Here is a 21,375-nt window from a genome sequence, read left to right as displayed (position 1 = left end):
GCGGAAGTAGTGAAACACGTCACGTCCGGTCACGTGATCGTGAGTGAGATAAAGACGTGCATTCCAAAAAAACAAAAAACATTAACATCTCACTTTGCAATACAATACATGCAATTTGTGCGTCTCTCATGGGAAATCATTCACAAAATTAAAAAATATATTATCACAGTCTGTGACACAAATGTTTCCTTGTTCAGCCATGTCCGACTGGTCGTGCTCATACACCACCTTTACCTCGATCGAAGAGAGACCGTTCTGAGCAACAACCTGTAAACTGACGATGGTGAATTATTCCCCTTCACACTATTGTAACCAAACCTGAGGCTGTTTTCCTGCGCTCTCTCTCTTTTTATACACTGAGCTTCGAGCGAGGAAGCAGCACACGCGCCGTTTTAACGTGTTTGGGGTTTGAACCAGTGACCTCTCAACCTGAGCCGACACTCCAACCGACTCCGGTTTAACAACGGTTTATTATTACGAGCAGAGTACCCACACCCGACGTGCGAACTCGTTCCAAGCATGAAACACGTTCTTCCGACGCATACAATACTTGGGCGGTGTATAAGCAACAGACAGCTGCTTTAATCGCTCATGAAAAAAATTAATAATAATGAATCACGAATAACGTCTTTTTCCACTAATAACGTGTTAACATATAAGGAGGGCGAGTCGATTCGAGTTTGGTGAATATCAGGTCTGGATGTAAGTCCGGCCTGTCAGTGGCCATTGGAACACAAAACGTAACCTGTTCACCCAGGTGGAGGTGTGTCATGAACCATGAAGCACTGAGCGGTGTTTTATATCCCCACGGGAGAGAATCAGGAGGTGAAGCTTTGATTGGGTGACGCATCGTGACGTCACTGCCGAGCTCGAAAAACAACCATTGATATCTGAAGAAACGTTGAGTTCCTCAAAGCCGATTCGTCGCCAGTTGTTTGTGTTCGCTTCACGTCGGGTTTTCGCGGTTTGAGATGTCACACTCTCCCCCCTCACTTCACCACAACGAATCTTCCGCTGCGATGGTTGAGGGACGGAACGAGTCCTTTTGGAGACCATTAGATCGTTCTTCGGAGGGGAAATCGTGACCAGGCCCGAGGCTTTGAGTTTCCGGAGCAGGTGCTCGAGGAGGCCCCATATCGCCGGACCTGCTCCTTGTGTGACCTTCCAGGAGGGTCCTGGGGGATGTCCCGGACCTTCTCCGAGCCCGTGTACCGAGGTGTGTGAACTAGGACGGTGTGGACCAGGTGGAGCTCGTGCTGAGTGTGACGTGTGTGGTCGAGTAGTTCGGGTTGAACGGATAGCCGGCAGTAAATGGCGACATGATGAACGGTAGGTTAAACCCCGGGGTGGAGCCGTCTGTGGACCGTTCTGGCCTGGAGGGTGACCGTGAAGACCATTCGCTCGAACTCCCATCACTCACAGCCCTGGGTCACATCTCTAACGGACCGTGTGGGTCACCGGACGTCACCAGGTTCGTGAAGTGCGAGGAGCCGTCCGTGTCGTGGTACCAGGGTCCAAAGGTCTTGGTGAAGCCAGCCTGGCCCTTCCGGCCGCTGCTCCCAATACCGTTGGGCGTTACCCTGTCACATGTGCTGGTGATCGGTGGTGGTGGTGGAGTGGGAGGAGGTCCACAGAGTGTGGAGGAAGACAATCACTCTGCGAAGGACCCGTCTGTGCCCACACCTGAGACCAACAAGAAGCAGGACGTGGACGAAGAGGTGTTGTCCTGTTGGAGTGTGCACAAGTATCCCCGGGTCATGTTGATGGACGGCATGACCATTGTGGGGAAAGAAAAGGAAAAGGAGCTCAGAGGTGAGATATCAAAAACAAGGACGCACACAAAGCACCACCTCATGGAGTGTCGTTGGACTCCATCAGCAGGGATGGAACGGGAAAACAAAAGTGTCCGCACGTTCAAATGTGGACAAAATGATCTCGCCTTTAAAACTACCGGAGTGAAACCGTTGGAATTTAAAATCTTTACCGAACTGTTGTGTTCTGATGCGTTCAGTGAACTAATACGAGCTCTTCCATGAGCCTCGACTACATATTTATACAAAAAATATAAATAATAAAAACACCCTGAAGACCCCTGAGACCGTTTAAGACCCCTTAGATATCTCTAAAGTCTGGTGTTGCCTGAGCAGTTCGGGTGCTTGGTTTGTGATATTGTTCCGAATCCGGAAGCGTTTTGCACACAGACAGCGGTCCCCGTCGCTCAGTGATCTCGATAAGTATGTGTTTATAGTTGGGGTCCCACCCCCTATGTCTGACGGGAATTACATGCGTGCGCTGCGAAGTTTCTTGATAGTTATTTTTTTTTACAACGAACCCCCTTCACCTCTCCGCACCATCGACTTCATTGCCCACGTGTTTTTGGCTGAACACGTGGGCGGAGCCTCCATTCTCTTCAGATCGAGGCTCCGCTCCGAGGAAGGGCATGGAGCGTTCCTCCAGCCAATGGGCGAAGGACCCCCGACCAATGAGGGGAGGCCACTGATCGCCCGACAACCCCTCGTCCAATCAGGAGGTGAGTGCGAGGGGAAGAAATGCCTTGGACCTGGCAAGAAGAGGAGAGTGGTTGTCAGGACCAGTGTGCGGGAGTCTTGGTCGTGGTGGCTTTTCGTCTGCAGTCGTGGTGGCTTTTCGTCTGCGGTCCTTCGTGGTGGCTCATCGTGGTGTTGGAGGCTGTTTGATTTCGTGATAACAAACCGAGACATGTCCTTTCTCATGTAAAGCTAAACTCTATCTTGTTTTTCTCAAGCATTCCACTCCTGGGCTCTTGTTTAATTTGGAGCAAGATATGTACCTACTCTTACCATCTTTGTGAACTTAATAGGGGTTTTTGTTTGTCCTTAAAACACTCCACAGTGATAAGAAGCCTGGGCAGGGGAGAGGGATTGTCCAAGACAATTGCTGGACCCGAAGATAAGCTGTTCGATTGTTCCACCCTCCCTTGGGGGATGGATGGAAAAACTCTAAGCTCATAGTTGAGAACACATTTGGAGATCTTGTCACAACAACTAGGGTTAAAGTATAACCAGAGATAGATTGGAATTAGAGATAGATTGTGTATAAGGGAGAGTTTTTGAAAGTAAGACTCAGTGTGGTTTTGGGAGCTCTCCACTGTGCTGGTTGAGCTGCTAACATCACCTCCGCTGGCGTGTGGTACTTCAATCAAACTGCATTTTGGTGAATCCTCTTCTGCTGACTCTCTTCATGCCGGGCCGGAGAACAGAGTCTTCACAGGGGTCACTGAATTGATTGACCAATCAAAACCTCGAAGAAGATTGTGTTTTTTTCGATCAGAAGGTCAAAGGTCAAGGTTACATAAATTCGAACATTTATTTTATTTAACCTTTCATCATGTTTAGCACAACGGAAGAAGAAGTCTGAAAACAAAGCGGACACGGACGGCTTTGCATTTTCAGATGCTTTATCGTTTCCCTCGTCGAAGGATTCGGAGATGGTTTTGCATTTGGGGCCTTTTGTTTGTTTGTTTGTTTGTTTGTTTGTCTATTTGTTTCTTTGTTTGTATCTTTGTTTGTTTCTTTGTTTGTTTCTTTGTTTCTGTGTTTGTTTCTTTGTTTTTCTGTTTTCGCACAGAACTTTCGTATTTTTCTGCGCAACCGCTTGTCAGATTCAGACGAAATTTTCACCATCGAGCGAATACTCACGTAGAATGTTTCAATGATAATTATGACGTAATAGGTCACATGGTGTGACAGCCATATTGGAAAAACGGAAAAACTTTGGACCTCTGTATCAATCAAACCGCATCAAGGAAAAAATTGAAACTTGGCACTTGGCAAGGACTCCTCATGGGGAATGAGGATGATTTTTCATGACATCATAGGTGCCCTCGTTATGACATCATAATTACCTTCGCAAACTTTGTTGCGAAGGTGATGTTTTGATCGCTGTGTATTTATTTATTTATTTGTGAATATGTGTGTTTGTTTGTTTGTTTCTTTGTTTTTCGCATAACTCCAAAAGTATTGAACTGAATCGCAGAAAATTTGGTGGGATGATTGGTTATTATCCGAGGACCATTTGATTAGATTTTGGGAGCGATCGGGTCAAAGGTCAAGGTTATGAAAAGGCCAAAATCGTCTTTTTACCATAGCGCGGTCAATTTGCATGCGATTTGCATGCAACTAATGCCAAAATGTTCAGAATTCAATGCCCCATCTAGGATATGTGACATGACACAATGACGTCATAACCCTTATTAGCGGTTGGGAGTCAAAGGTCGGGGGGGGTCACGACATTGCAAAATGTGCAGTTTTAGTCATAACACGGTCAAATCTTATCCGATTTGCATGAAACCAAGACCAAAATGTTCACTGCTCTGTTCCCCACACTCTAATACCAATTACAAAATTAAGAGTACAAAGGTCAAGGTCGAGGTCATGAAAAGGTCAAAATCGTCATTTTGCCAGAGTGCGGTCGATTTTTATCCAATTTGCATGCAACCAATGCCAAAATGTTGTGAATTCAATGCCCAATCTTGTGATATACGATATGACTCAGGAAATTTAATGTTTTTAAGCCATCATAACACATATGAGATGGCAGATGCGGTATGGGATTAAATACCCTCACAATCAACGGTTTCTGGGGGGGGGGGGAAATGTAGCGTTGGCGAAGGTATGCGCTCTACTGAGTGCCCGTTGTAGTTGCATATGTAGAACGCCACATCCGATCAGTATGAAAATTTTTGAGGGTCGTCTTATGGGGATAAAATGGTGCACATATAAAACATTTATTACGTCATCGCTCACGTGATTCGGCAGTCATATTTTTTTTCTGAACAAAACTTCAAAAATCTTCTTTTCTGAAATGGCTGAACAGATCAAGGCAAAACTTTACACTTATGACCGCCTCTCCATGAGGAACAAAAGAGTCACACATATGATGGCACAGGTGACATGGTTTGGCAGCCATATTTGATTTTCCTGAAAGCCGATAAAATACACCACTCAAAGCAAGTCCTGGTGAGAGTGTGCAATCTCTGATTGCTCTTCTTCTAGTTTTCTTTTGTAACTATGATCTCAGATCATCTCGCTCACCATTGGGAATAACCAAACACGGAAAAATATCAACATTGATTTCTCTTTCCTTCAAAAAAGAAAGTCTTACGTCCCCCATATCTAATTTATCTGACCCTGATTGTATCCCATTATTCCTTGAGCGAAACACATCATGACCTAATTAGTTCTGTTGGTTCTTTGTGTTTGCAGAGAAAGAAATGAAAATGGTTTCCTTTCCCGACTCTACCCAGTTCTTCAACACAGAAGATTGTTTAAATCAGCAAATGCCTACTTGTGAGGACACGGGTGAATTGAACAGCGTGTCTCACGACATACACACAAGGTATTTAAAGGTATCCAAGCATATCCAAAGAAATGAGCAACCCTACCCATGGTCTGTGTGGACCAGGGAGTTTGATTGTGAATCAAATTTACCTGGACATCAAAGAATATCTCTGGGGGAGAAACCCTACAATCGTTCAGTATGTACCAAGACATGTACCCAGGTATCGAATCTTCATCAACATCGAAAATTTCACACTGGGGAGAAACCGTACGTGTGCTCTGTGTGTGCTAAGGTTTTTCGTCACTCATTAACGTTGAAAACCCACAAACTAATTCACACTGGGGAGAAACCGTACGTGTGTTCTGTGTGTTCTCAGCTTTTTCGTCATTTATCAACCTTGAAATCCCACAAACGAACTCACACATGGGAGAAACCGTACAAATGTTCTATGTGTTTTAAGGATTTTCGTCATTTATCAACCTTGAATAACCACAAACGAACTCACACTGGGGAAAAACCATACAAATGTTACGTGTGTTTTAAGGATTTTCGTCAGCTATCACACTTGAATAGACACAAACGAGTTCACACAGAGCTCGAGACCAAAGATAAGAGCAAAAAAGGTGTCACCTGTTCTGCAACCAACACCTACGAGGCTCCAGACAAATGTTAGAAGATTAAATGAACAGAGCTGTATCTTCGAGGAGAAGGAAATCGTCCTCCACTGCAAAGCGTATTCTACGCACGAAGCATGGGGGACTATTGGTGAAGGAGAACAGGTGAAAATTACAGGTACTACACATGAAAACGAAACAGGAACAAACACAGCCCCAATGATTGCAAAGAAAAAAAAGAAGGAAAATTACAAAAATAAATATCAGTAGATACACTGTGATAAATGGGAGAATGACAAAAGAGCAGGAAGATTTAAAAAAGAGCTCGACAGAACAGGGATCGACAACAAAGGCTCAGTGGAACGGCTAAGAAGAGGTCAAATTAATTGCGATGGAGAACGAGTCATCACAAATACTCAAGACCAAGGACATTACTCAAATGCTTTAAAGAAAATTGCAGGATTGAGCCAATTGGATAAAAATGCAGGTTTTGTGGGGCAGAAACAGGAAGTACCAGTCACTTCCTTTTGGGGTGTAAAAAACTCACATCAGAACAGTGATACACAGAAAGACACGACAGCGTCTGCAGGGTAATCAACTGGCACATCCACAAACATTTCAACATCCCGGTCCCAGAACAATCATGGAAACACAAACCAGAGCCGATCCTCAAAAATTAACATATATTGCTCATGTGTGACAAGATGATCCTGTCAAGTGTGGACATCGCAAACAAAGCATTGCATCTGGACATGGTGCTCAAACACGAAAAGGAAAAGTCGGCATTGTTGATTGAGGTTTCTGTTCCCAATGACTTTGGACGAAATGATACAGAAATTAAGAAAATGACCAAATGCCAGGATCTAAAAAATGAGGTCAAGAGAACTTGGAAACTGAAGAATACTGAAATTGTACCGGTGAGAGTCGGAACTGCAGGAGTGATGAAGAAAACCCCTCACTGAGATCTTCAAAACCATCCCGGGGAATGAATCATACTGCAAATGAACGACAGTTGGACGCTGTCTGGGGTTCAGTAACGATCTTGAAAAGAACTCTCGGACCGAAACTGAGAACAAGAAAACTTCACAACTTGCTCTGTCAACCATGACCCTTTACCAAAATGGAGGTGTGTACACACTCATACACACACACACACACACGATTCATTTTTATTTATTAAAAGTTTAAACATGAACTGGAATTCTATTTTGTTTCTCAAACTCTGGGATGTCTTTAATCCCATAACTGTGTTTGTTGTTCCTCTTGTTGGAAGTTCTTCACATCACCTGTCAGGGTTTATTATTTTGTACGTCCTTATGATCAGGTGTACAGGTGTTAACTATTAAATTGTTTGTTTTCCCCAATCGTTTCAGCCTGAATCTTTGATTACTTTCCGAATTCAATGTAAATTGGTATTTTAATCTGATTATAGTTATTTATGGACGAATGTAAAGTATTAATTGTATCCAAAGTCTAACAACCCTTTTACATTTGCAAGATGAGAATTTAGTTTCATACCTGAATTGACCCTCATCTACCAACATATTTACAACCGAATCTTACCAACTGGGGTCTATTTGGACCCCAACTCAATATCACTCAATTTCACAAAATCTGATGAAGTTTCACATCAATGACTCAACCTTTTAGTGATAAATTAAACAAACATTGAAAAATAAAATTAACATCACATCTGGGCTCTTTTATGACACCAACTCAGAATCCCTAAATTTCATTCATTCTGCTAAACTTTCAAATCAATGACGAAACATCTTTTGATTGGATGATGTGTTTATGATAAAAAAAAACAAAATAAAAATAATAAACAACCTGGGTCTTTTAGGACTCCAACAACTTATTTTTGTGCCTTTTTCATGGGAAGTCTTTGAGTCTTTGGGCCTCTCACTCTGTCACCACAGGCAGGTCGGTGGTCTTTCTGTCTTCTCCCGTCTCTTCTCCGGTCTCGCCCCCCTGCTCTGTCTGCAATATCTTCCCACCTTTGGAATAAACTCCCTCACTCTATTCAATCCCACTCTTCCCTCCAGGTCTCCAAAACAGTTGTTCACCACCATCGTTTATCTTCCTCCATCCAAAACAATGATCTTTTCGAACCCCGTTAATCCACCCCAAACCCATCTCCTTCAAATTCACTGCTTTCCTTCCTGAGAGTCCCTGTAGTGTCCATCTTGTTTGCTGGTGTACCCCGCCCCATCTCTTTCCCTTCCACAGATCTCCACATGTCTCTGTTGTGCTACCCTCTCCCGTTACTCTTGTCTCCTGCTTCCCTTGTAATACGTTCTGTGTGTTAGTTCTTGTAAGAGCCTTGACATTGTTTGAAAAAAAACCAACCAAAAAACCGCAGACCACCCGAAAACCCTTAGCCAAAGGGCCAAGTACTATCTGCGCAAAGACTCATGAAATAACGACTCCTCGGGTCACCGACGTGTCCATGTATGCTCTGGCCCCGGGGTAAGTTTCCAAAACCGTAACTATATATTGTTACAGATTCCGGGATCTGGAGTAATCACGAGGGAGCTCCTTGGACCTTTATCTGATGGGTTGCTAGGCAACCATGGCCACCAATTTGAACCGCCGAGCCGAGCAGGGCTTTCGCTCCTTGGTTAAGCATTTCCTTACCACTGGCACGACAACACGAATTCGGAGTCATGCCCTCAAAAGTCACCCGTCTATTTATCATGTCTGGCCAAGCGAACCATAGATGGCTGTTGGCTAATCAAGGAGCCAATCAGTGGGACAAAACTTCACGTCTAACTAAACTTACCCACAATGTCGGACTCGGCGGAAAGGACGAAAATGAGCAGACCAGAAACATTTAGCAGTTTAACAAGAACATTTATTCAAAAAGCACAACAAGGTTTATTCAATCAGCAATGGCAGGTATTTACGGTAGCAATCGTGAGCATGTGTTTTTTTTTTTTTGTTTTTTTTTTTGTATACCTTGGTCGAGGCTCGTATGAGAGCTAACACACAACTCACAGCAAGGAGGCATGAGACAAGAGGGGCGGGAGTGGAAGGGACAAAACAGTGGGGAACAGACACATTAGGTGAACTGTGGAAGGGAGAGAGATAGAGTTAGATACAGAGAGAGAGAGAGAGAGAGAGAGAGAGAGAGAGAGAGAGAGAGAGAGAGAGAGAGAGAGAGAGAGAGAGAGAGAGAGAGTTAGATACAGAGAGAGAGAGAGAGAGAGAGAGAGAGAGAGAGAGAGAGAGAGAGAGAGAGAGAGAGAGAGAGAGAGAGAGAGAGAGAGATTATAGAGTGAGAGAGAGAGAGAGAGAGAGACACACACACAGACAGAAAGAGAGAGATAGAGTGAGAGAGAGACACACAGAGAGAGAGACGCAGAGAGAAAGAGAGAGAGAGAGAGAGAGAGAGAGAGAGAGAGAGAGAGAGAGAGAGAGAGAGAGAGAGAGAGAGAGAGAGAGAGATTGACTTTTGGGGTCCTTTTTTACAAAAGTAAAATTGTATGTTTGTACAATTTGGTTTGCATGATTGTTGGATATTCCATTGAGTGTTGTGCACGTGCGGGTGTGTTGTTCGGGATGTTTTTTGCTCACCTTGTCCAACTCTTTGCACCATCCAGCTTTTGCCATTCATATCAATGGAGTGTATCTTGTGTATATATCCACAGTCTCCCCAGTTCGACGACCCTTTTGGCCCTTGATGTGCCTCCAGACTGCCATTTGTTGGCTGTTGTGTCTCGAACAGGGGTTCCATCCGAGTCAAATTTGTGGCGTGATGACAGGCAATGCTGCACGATGGCCGACTGTGTCACCTTCCCAAGCCGAATTGCTCCGTCACTTTCAAAGCTGAAGATAGACCAACTTGTTCAATTGGCTCACTGTCGGCGGCTCGCCGTCTACCCTCTCTCACTTCATTTTTAATTGAGCCTCGACTTTGGATGTAAATAATAAATAAGAAGACAAACATTCCTACATTTTGGAGCAACTGAAGGTTATCTTCTTTTGGGTCTTTACACTGATTTAAGGCTCATATAGGATAATGCAGCAGGGGCATTCATAAATTTGTATCAAGGTACCCACAATGGTCAAAGGCATGCCAATCATGTCATCACTAATCAAATATTTAATTAGCGGGTAAATGTACATCTTCGTCTTCTGGTGTTTTTTTTTTTTTTGCTGTGTCTTGGACTTTTGGGAGTATCCCATTCGCGCCTTTCGAACCTCCCATATGCATACAAGATGTGAAGGCCAAATACAAGAGGAGATGATGACGAATTGCAAGAACACTGAGGCAATCGACGCATCAATTCCCGAATATAATTGGTGTTTAACTTGGGATCTCATCATTTGGAGACATGGCTCAGATGGGAACGGCACATGGGCCAAACCAAAAGATGAGATTGCAAGCTGCCTGATAGCAATCGCCTCTCCGCATGCATCTTGTGCCAAGCCTCAGGATATGGCCGGGAGAGCTGTGAGCTGGAAGGGATGAACCAATTAATGCGATTGAGAAAGTCGATGAAAGTGATTCCATCATTATTTGGCATCAATAAGATTTCTACATTCTCTTTTGCTTTGAACCTTTTTTTAATTTCCTGCATGTTAGGTTCCTAACCCAAACAAATGTACTACTCCAGACCGTGCGCACCCAGTCCCTCGTCTATCCACCCCTTCTGCTAAGCAAGAATAATGATGCCGGCTGGAATCTTGTCTTTCGAGGGAAGCTTGCCACGTGAGCTTATTTGAGGTGTGTGCTCCGTTATTAGACTCCAGCTTCTGTGAATAATTCATCTTTTGATGTGAGACCAGGTGTTCTTCTTGTTTTGTGTTTGACGGAGTTTTCAGAGCCGCGAGGCTCAATATTTGCCACGCACCAAAACTCCGGGTGTCTCCGGTCGTCAATTTATTTAATTTCCACACCCGGTTAATGAAACGCCGGACAAACTCTTAACCTGAACCGATTTTCAAAATTTAAACGGTGGAATTGAGCTCAACAGCAGTTCCAACTGCGGAAAAAACAAAACAAAAAGTGTTCATTTGGAATGTAATTTAAATTCAGCATTGATCGTTTGTAAGACTGATTTTTTTTCAATACCCGTGTATTAACCGCACACCCAACTTGTACCTTTATTTGCCGATAAAAAGTGCGGTTTATACACCGGAAAATACGGTACTCTTATCCCTGCGTTTGTTTTTCGGCTTTTGCTCCAATAGTGTCGCTTTCTGTGACAGTTGTCGCTCAATGGGTCAAGCTTCTGCATCGCTTCGTACAGTAATGTACGTGGGTTTAAATCCTGACAATACAGTGTGCACTGACACATCGTATAGACCAGACCAAGTCGTGAAGGTGAATTAGACCAGACCTACACCCTTTACTGTCATTTGTGAGCCAAGTGGGTTTTTATGGCAACCGAGCAAGGGGGTGTTTTTTTTCGAGCCGGGAGACCAGACGAACCCAACAGGCTGTATCAACATCAATCATATTCTCCATAACCGAATAGCTACAACTACGAGGTAAGAATCTCCAAAATGCATGTCAGTGAAGTTTCATGTATCATGAATAAATACAGGGCTTAAAGAGCTAAAACAACTAGAACTCGTCTCCATCCTCCCCCTCTCCATCAATCAAGTCGGCTCCAACCTCCTCGTAGTCCTTCTCCAGCGCGGCGAGGTCCTCCCTTGCCTCCGCGAACTCTTCCTCCTCCATTCCTTCCCCAACGTACCAGTGCACAAAGGCACGTTTGGCGTACATCAGGTCGAACTTGTGATCGAGCCGTGCCCAAGCATCCGCGATGGCCGTCGTGTTGCTTAACATGCACACGGCCCGCTGGACCTTGGCGAGATCGCCTCCAGGAACCACGGTCGGAGGCTGGTAGTTTATGCCGACCTGGAAAGAAGACAAACAATGACTAATGAGTGAGGAAAATGATACGTCGGACATTACCAAACACGACCCTAATGGTTTACCTGCATCCGGACGTACCTTGAAGCCAGTCGGAGACCAATCGACAAATTGGATGGAGCGCTTGGTTTTTACGGTCGAAATGGCGGCGTTCACGTCCTTGGGCACGACATCTCCGCGGTACAGCATACAGCATGCCATGTACTTGCCGTGCCGAGGGTCACACTTCACCATCTGATTGGCGGGCTCGAAACACGCGCCGGTGATCTCGGACACCGACAGCTGCTCGTGGAAGGCCTTCTCTGCAGAGATAATTGGTGCATAGGTGGTCAATGGGAAGTGGATCCGTGGGAAGGGCACCAGGTTCGTCTCGAACTCGGTCAGATCGATATTGAGTGCGCCGTCGAAGCGTAACGAGGCGGTGATGGATGAGATGACCTGTGCCATAAGGCGGTTCAGGTTCGAGTAGCTCGGACGCTCTATGTCCAAGTTACGACGACATATGTCGTAGATGGCCTCGTTGTCCACCATGAAGGCGCAATTCGAGTGCTCCAGCGTTGTGTGGGTCGTCAGAACGGAGTTGTACGGCTCGACCACTGCGGAGGACACTTGAGGCGCCGGGTACACGGAGAACTCCAGCTTGGACTTCTTGCCGTAATTGATGGAGAGGCGCTCCATAAGCAGGGAGGTAAAGCCGGAACCCGTGCCTCCTCCGAAAGAGTGGAAGATCAGGAAACCCTGAAGACCTGTGCACTGGTCCGCCTGGTGTTGAGTAAACAGCAGGTCATTGATCACAGCCATCTGTACTGAGTGGAGTTATTCAGTGACAATGATAGGACCTTCACGAGGTGCTTTAATACTTTGTGACATCCTCTTGGTGGAGCAGTGATGTTTGTGAATGTAGGAGGTTCTTGACACCTTCTCTGGACTCGGACATCATTGCTGTACCAACATGAGGGCACAAAGTCCCTCCCACTCCAGATTAAATAAATAAAACGTTGAGAGGTTCTTTTGAAAAAGTAATTATTTCCTCGTGTACCTGCTTACGGACGCGGTCTTCAACCAGGTCCACAATCTCCTTTCCAATGGTGAAGTGGCCCCGTGCGTAGTTGTTGGCTGCATCCTCTTTACCCGAAATAAGTTGATCGGGGTGGAAGAGTTGTCTGTACAAACCGGTGCGCATTTCATCTAAAAAAATGGGACAACCTCAACGTCAGGATGAAGGTGAAGGTGAGTTCAAGGTGAAGGTGAGTTCTGGATTAAGGTAAGTTGAGGGTGAAGGTAAGTTACTTCACAAACCGGAAGTTTGTGGAGACGAGTGAAGGGGAAGAAAGGAAGGGAGTAAAGGATAGCTTATCGACAGGTCGCTGACCAATGACAGTCGGTTCCAGATCGATAAAGACGGCATGAGGAACGTGTTTCCCAGCACCGGTCTCAATGAAGAAGGTGTTGTAAGAGTCGTCTCCACCCCCGATGGTCTTGTCACTGGGCATTTGTCCATCAGGCTGGATCCCGTGCTCCAGACAATAGAGCTCCCAGCACGCATTGCCGATCTGCGTGCCCGCCTGGCCGATGTGGATGGAGATGCACTCGCGCTGTGGGACGGACACGCACACACACACACACACACACACACACACACACACACACACACACACACACACACACACACACACACACACACACACACACACACACACATACCCGGGTGGGTGTGTTACTTTAGCCACATTTCCCAAACCACAATGAAATATTCCCTGTACGATGTATCTGTTGGTGGTGTTTTACATTCATATCCTTTTTCCCTTCCACCTCGTACATGAGCCATTGGCGCGGTGTTAAAAACAGTATCTACCCACATATAACAACCACCACCACACACATACAACTACCGACTACACACCACCACACACACATACCACTATCCACACACAACCACCTATTACACACCACTCACACAACCACCGACTACACACCACCACACACACACAACCACCTATTACACACCACTCACACAACCACCACCACCACCCACACATCACTATCAAGATCCATCACTATCAAGATCCATCACCGACACACCACCCTCACCATTTAAACACAACAACCCACATACAATCAGCACCCACACACTACAATCCACACACCACCACCTCCACCACCACCACTCACACACTACAATCCACACACCACCACCTCCACCACCCACACACCACAATCCACACATCATCGACAAACCACCATCACCACCTCCACCTCCACCACCACTACCACCCACATCTCCAGCCACAGATTGTTCAGAGTAAAAGTTCGAACTGAAGAAATTTCCATTCCCGGTAATAGTTTATAAATGTATTTACGAATCAAACCAAACATTCATTACTAATCAAACCAAACATTCCTGATGAATCAAACCAAACATTAATTACTAATCAAACCAAACATTCCTTACTAATCAAACCAAACATTAATGACTAATCAAACCAAACATTAATTACTAATCAAACCAAACATTAATTACTAATCAAACTAAACATTAATTACTAATCAAACCAAACATTAATTACTAATCAAACCAAACATTAATTATGAACCAAATCAAACATTAATTACTAACCAAATCAAACATTAATTACTAATCAAACCAAACATTAATTACTAATCAAACCAAACATTGATTGCAAACCAAACCAAACATTAATTACAAATCAAACCAAACATTAATTACGAACCAAACCAAACATTAATTACTAATCAAACCAAACATTAATTACTAATCAAACCAAACATTAATTACTGACCAAACCAAACATTAATTACGAATCAAACCAAACATTAATTACGAACCAAACCAAACATTAATTACGAACCAAACCAAACATTAATTACGAACCAAACCAAACATTAATTACGAACCAAACCAAACATTAATTACGAACCAAACCAAACATTAATTACGAATCAAACCAAACATTAATTACTAATCAAACCAAACATTAATTACTCATCAAACCAAACATTAATTACGAACCAAACCAAACATTAATTACGAACCAAACCAAACATTAATTACGAACCAAACCAAACATTAATTACGAACCAAACCAAACATTAATTACGAACCAAACCAAACATTAATTACTAATCAAACCAAACATTAATTACTAACCAAACCAAACATTAATTACTAATCAAACCAAACATTAATTACTAATCAAACCAAACATTAATTACGAACCAAACCAAACATTAATTACTTATCAAACCAAACATTAATTACGAATCAAACCAAACATTAATTACTTATCAAACCTAACATTAATTACTAATCAAACCAAACATTAATTTCGAACCGAACCCAACATTAATTACTAATCAAACCAAACATTAATTACGAACCAAACCAAACATTAATTACTCATCAAACCAAACATTAATTACGAACCAAACCAAACATTAATTACTAATCAAACCAAACATTAATTACTAATCAAACCAAACATTAATTACTAATCAAACCAAACATTAATTACTAATCAAACCAAACATTAATTACTTAATCAAACCAAACATTAATTACTAATCAAACCAAACATTAATTATGAACCAAACCAAACATTAATTACGAATCAAACCAAACATTAATTACTTATCAAACCAAACATTAATTACGAATCAAACCAAACATTAATTACGAACCAAACCAAACATTAATTACGAACCAAACCAAACATTAATTACTAATCAAACCAAACATTAATTACTTATCAAACCAAACATTAATTACGAACCAAACCAAACATTAATTACGAACCAAACCAAACATTAATTACTAATCAAACCAAACATTAATTACTAATCAAACCAAACATTAATTACTTATCAAACCAAACATTAATTACGAACCAAACCAAACATTAATTACGAACCAAACCAAACATTAATTACGAACCAAACCAAACATTAATTACTAATCAAACCAAACATTAATTACTAACCAAACCAAACATTAATTACTAATCAAACCAAACATTAATTACTAATCAAACCAAACATTAATTACGAATCAAACCAAACATTAATTATTACATGAATTACTAATCAAACCAAACCAAACATTAATTACTAATCAAACCAAACATTCCTTACTAATTGAACCAAACATTAATTACTAATCAAACCAAACATTAATTACTAATCAAACCAAACATTAATTACGAATCAAACCAAACATTAATTACTAATCAAACCAAACTGCAAACCAAACCAAACATTAATTACTAACATTAATTACTAATCAAACCAAACATTAATTTCGAACATTAATTACGAATCAAACCAAACATTAATTAACCAAACCAAACATTAATTAATCAAACCAAACATTAATTACGAACCAAACCAAACATTAATTACTAATCAAACCAACATTAATTACTAATCAAACCAAACATTAATTACGAACCAAACCAAACATTAATTACCAAACCAAACATTACTTACTAATCAAACCAAACATTAATTAGTAATCAAACCAAACATTAATTACTTATCAAACCAAACATTAATTTGTAATCAAACCAAACATTAATTACTAATCAAACCAAACATTAATTACTAATCAAACCAAACATTAACTACTAATCAAACCAAACATTAATTAGTAATCAAACCAAACATTAATTACTTATCAAACCAAACATTAATTACTAATCAAACCAAACATTAATTACTAATCAAACCAAACATTCATTACGAATCAAACCAAACATTAATTACGAATCAAACCAAACATTAATTACTAATCAAACCAAACATTCATTACGAATCAAACCAAATATTAATTACGAATCAAACCAAACATTAATTACGAATCAAACCAAACATTAATTACTAATCAAACCAAACATTCATTACGAATCAAACCAAACATTAATTACTAACCAAACCAAACATTAATTACTAATCAAACCAAACATTAATTACTAATCAAACCAAACATTAATTACGAACCAAACCAAACATTAATTACTTATCAAACCAAACATTAATTACGAATCAAACCAAACATTAATTACTTATCAAACCTAACATTAATTACTAATCAAACCAAACATTAATTTCGAACCGAACCCAACATTAATTACTAATCAAACCAAACATTAATTACGAACCAAACCAAACATTAATTACTCATCAAACCAAACATTAATTACGAACCAAACCAAACATTAATTACTAATCAAACCAAACATTAATTACTAATCAAACCAAACATTAATTACTAATCAAACCAAACATTAATTACTAATCAAACCAAACATTAATTACAAACCAAACCAAACATTAATTACTAATCAAACCAAACATTAATTATGAACCAAACCAAACATTAATTACGAACCAAACCAAACATTAATTACTTATCAAACCAAACATTAATTACGAATCAAACCAAACATTAATTACGAACCAAACCAAACATTAATTACGAACCAAACCAAACATTAATTACGAACCAAACCAAACATTAATTACTTATCAAACCAAACATTAATTACGAATCAAACCAAACATTAATTACGAACCAAACCAAACATTAATTACGAACCAAACCAAACATTAATTACGAACCAAACCAAACATTAATTACTAATCAAACCAAACATTAATTACTTATCAAACCAAACATTAATTACGAACCAAACCAAACATTAATTACGAACCAAACCAAACATTAATTACGAACCAAACCAAACATTAATTACTTATCAAACCAAACATTAATCAAACCAAACATTAATTAAACATTAATTACGAACCAAACCAAACATTAATTACTCATCAAACCAAACATTAATTACGAACCAAACATTAATTACGAACCAAACCAAACATTAATTACTAATCAAACCAAACATTAATTACTAATCAAACCAAACATTAATTACTAATCAAACCAAACATTAATTACTAATCAAACCAAACATTAATTACAAACCAAACCAAACATTAATTACTAATCAAACCAAACATTAATTATGAACCAAACCAAACATTAATTACTTATCAAACCAAACATTAATTACGAACCAAACCAAACATTAATTACTAATCAAAACAAACATTAATTACGACCAAACATTAATTACCAAACCAAACATTAATTACGAATCAAACCAAACATTAATTACGAACCAAACCAAACATTAATTACTTATCAAACCAAACATTAATTACTTATCAAACCAAACATTAATTACGAACCAAACCAAACATTAATTACTAATCAAACCAAACATTAATTACTAATCAAACCAAACATTAATTACTTATCAAACCAAACATTAATTAAACATTCATTACGAATCAAACCAAACATTAATTACGAATCAAACCAAACATTAATTACTAATCAAACCAAACATTAATTACTAATCAAACCAAACATTAATTACTAATCAAACCAAACATTCATTACGAATCAAACCAAACATTAATTACGAATCAAACCAAACATTAATTACTAATCAAACCAAACATTAATTACTAATCAAACCAAACATTAATTACGAATCAAACCAAACATTAATTACTAATCAAACCAAACATTCCTTACTAATCAAACCAAATATTTATTACTAATCAACCCAAACATTAATTACTAATCAAACCAAACATTAATTACTAATCAACCCAAACATTAATTACGAATCAAACCAAACATTAATTACGAATCAAACCAAACATTAATTACTAATCAAACCAAACATTAATTACTAATCAAACCAAACATTAATTACTAATCAAACCAAACATTAATTACTAATCAAACCAAACATTAATTACTAATCAAACCAAACATTAATTACAAACCAAACCAAACATTAATTACTAATCAAACCAAACATTAATTATGAACCAAACCAAACATTAATTACTAATCAAACCAAACATTAATTACTCATCAAACCAAACATTAATTACGAACCAAACCAAACATTAATTACTAACAAACCAAACATTAATTACTAATCAAACCAAACATTAATTACTAATCAAACCAAACATTAATTACGAATCTAACCAAACATTAATTACTAATCAAACCAAACATTAATTACTAATCAAACCAAACATTAATTACTAATCAAACCAAACATTAATTACTAATCAAACCAAACATTAATTATGAACCAAACCATACATTAATTACTTATCAAACCAAACATTAATTACTAATCAAACCAAACATTAATTACGAATCAAACCAAACCAAACATTAATTACTAATCAAACCAAACATTAATTACTAATCAAACCAAACATTAATTACGAACCAAACCAAACATTAATTACTTATCAAACCAAACATTAATTACGAACCAAACCAAACATTAATTACGAATCAAACCAAACATTAATTACTAATCAAACCAAACATTAATTACTAATCAAACCAAACATTAATTACTAAACAAACCAAACATTAATTACTAATCAAACCAAACATTAATTACAAATCAAACCAAACATTAATTACTAATCAAACCAAACATAAATTACGAACCAAACCAAACATTAATTACGAACCAAACCAAACATTAATTACTTATCAAACCAAACATTAATTACGAATCAAACCAAACATTAATTACGAACCAAACCAAACATTAATTACGAACCAAACCAAACATTAATTACTAATCAAACCAAACATTAATTACTTATCAAACCAAACATTAATTACGAATCAAACCAAACATTAATTACTAATCAAACCAAACATTAATTACGAACCAAACCAAACATTAATTACGAACCAAACCAAACATTAATTACTAATCAAACCAAACATTAATTACTTATCAAACCAAACATTAATTACGAACCAAACCAAACATTAATTACGAACCAAACCAAACATTAATTACGAACCAAACCAAACATTAATTACTAATCAAACCAAACATTAATTACTAACCAAACCAAACATTAATTAAAACATTAATTACTAACCAAACCAAACATTAATTACTAATCAAACCAAACATTAATTACTAATCAAACCAAACATTAATTACGAACCAAACCAAACATTAATTACTTATCAAACCAAACATTAATTACGAACCAAACCAAACAATTACTAATCAAACCAAACATTAATTACGAATCAAACCAAACATTAATTACTAATCAAACCAAACATTAATTACTAATCAAACCAAACATTAATTACGAATCAAACCAAACCAAACATTAATTAGTAATCAAACCAAACATTAATTACTTATCAAACCAAACATTAATTAGTAATCAAACCAAACATTAATTTGTAATCAAACCAAACATTAATTACTAATCAAACCAAACATTAATTACTAATCAAACCAAACATTAATTAGTAATCAAACCAAACATTAATTTGTAATCAAACCAAACATTAACTACTAATCAAACCAAACATTAATTACTAATCAAACCAAACATTAATTACTTATCAAACCAAACATTAATTAGTAATCAAACCAAACATTAATTTGTAATCAAACCAAACATTAATTACTAATCAAACCAAACATTAATTACAAACCAAACCAAACATTAATTACTTATCAAACCAAACATTAATTACGAACCAAACCAAACATTAATTACTAATCAAACCAAACATTAATTACTAATCAAACCAAACATTAATTACAAACCAAACCAAACATTAATTACTTATCAAACCAAACATTAATTACTTATCAAACCAAACATTAATTACGAACCAAACCAAACATTAATTACTAATCAAACCAAACATTAATTACTAATCAAACCAAACATTAATTACTAATCAAACCAAACATTAATTACCAATCAAACCAAACATGAATTACTAATCAAACCAAACATTAATTACTAATCAAACCAAACATTAATTACTAATCAAACCAAACATTAATTACTAATCAAACCAAACATTAATTACCAATCAAACCAAACATTAATTACTAATCAAACCAAACATTAATTACTAATCAAACCAAACATTAATTACTAATCAAACCAAACATTAATTACTAATCAAACCAAACATTAATTACTAACCGTCTCCACGGCTCGAACTCCCAATCACCCCAGAGACAACGTGGGCACGGACACACAGTACGGATTAAAAATACTTCCTTATCAAACACTGATCATGGTAATGTAAATGTAGACAGTGAAACCGGGATTCAAACCAAGTAACCTTCACCACACAATCACCCAAACTCACCATGTTGTGATTTCGTGGTTCAAACAAAACCAGCAACGGCCGTTAACATCCGGGATTCTTCTTCTTCAATAACCGGCGAGTGACGACGGTCAGTGACGTCACGTCCGAGATTCTCCTTCTTATTCAATATCCGTCGAGTGACGACGATCAGTGACGTCACGCCGCGACGCCCAATCAGCAAGAGAGGAAAACGTTTCACTCTTTAAACCAGTTTGTTAAAACTACTGAAACGTTTTACCGGAAACGAGTAACAAAAGTATCAATGAAACAGATCCAGAAGAGTTTTA

General features: G+C 38.8%; 2 protein-coding genes across 2 annotated transcripts; one reads left to right on the top strand and one right to left on the bottom strand.

The window, feature by feature from the left end:
• Positions 1–628: 628 nt before the first annotated feature.
• LOC147007826 (uncharacterized) lies at positions 629–7,297 on the top strand. The gene is made up of 2 exons (XM_085866324.1): positions 629–1,812; positions 5,244–7,297. Exons 1-2 carry the CDS (start codon positions 1,320–1,322, stop codon positions 5,990–5,992), a joined length of 1,242 nt encoding a protein of 413 aa, XP_085722450.1. The 5' UTR covers positions 629–1,319; the 3' UTR covers positions 5,993–7,297.
• Positions 7,298–9,889: 2,592 nt separating this feature from the next.
• On the bottom strand, positions 9,890–21,233 carry LOC147007825 (tubulin alpha chain-like). The gene is made up of 5 exons (XM_085866308.1): positions 21,089–21,233; positions 13,190–13,412; positions 12,857–13,005; positions 11,899–12,579; positions 9,890–11,802 (listed from the first exon to the last, which is right to left on the bottom strand). Exons 1-5 carry the CDS (start codon positions 21,089–21,091, stop codon positions 11,506–11,508), a joined length of 1,353 nt encoding a protein of 450 aa, XP_085722434.1. The 5' UTR covers positions 21,092–21,233; the 3' UTR covers positions 9,890–11,505.
• Positions 21,234–21,375: the final 142 nt, after the last annotated feature.

Source organism: Eptatretus burgeri, chromosome 24 (assembly GCF_056783735.1).
Source record: "Eptatretus burgeri isolate ZD-2024b chromosome 24, Ebu_testis_v1, whole genome shotgun sequence".
Taxonomy (NCBI): Eukaryota; Metazoa; Chordata; class Myxini; order Myxiniformes; family Myxinidae; genus Eptatretus; species Eptatretus burgeri.
Note: the sequence above shows the minus strand (reverse complement) of the source record. Positions and strands in the feature narration are given on the sequence as shown.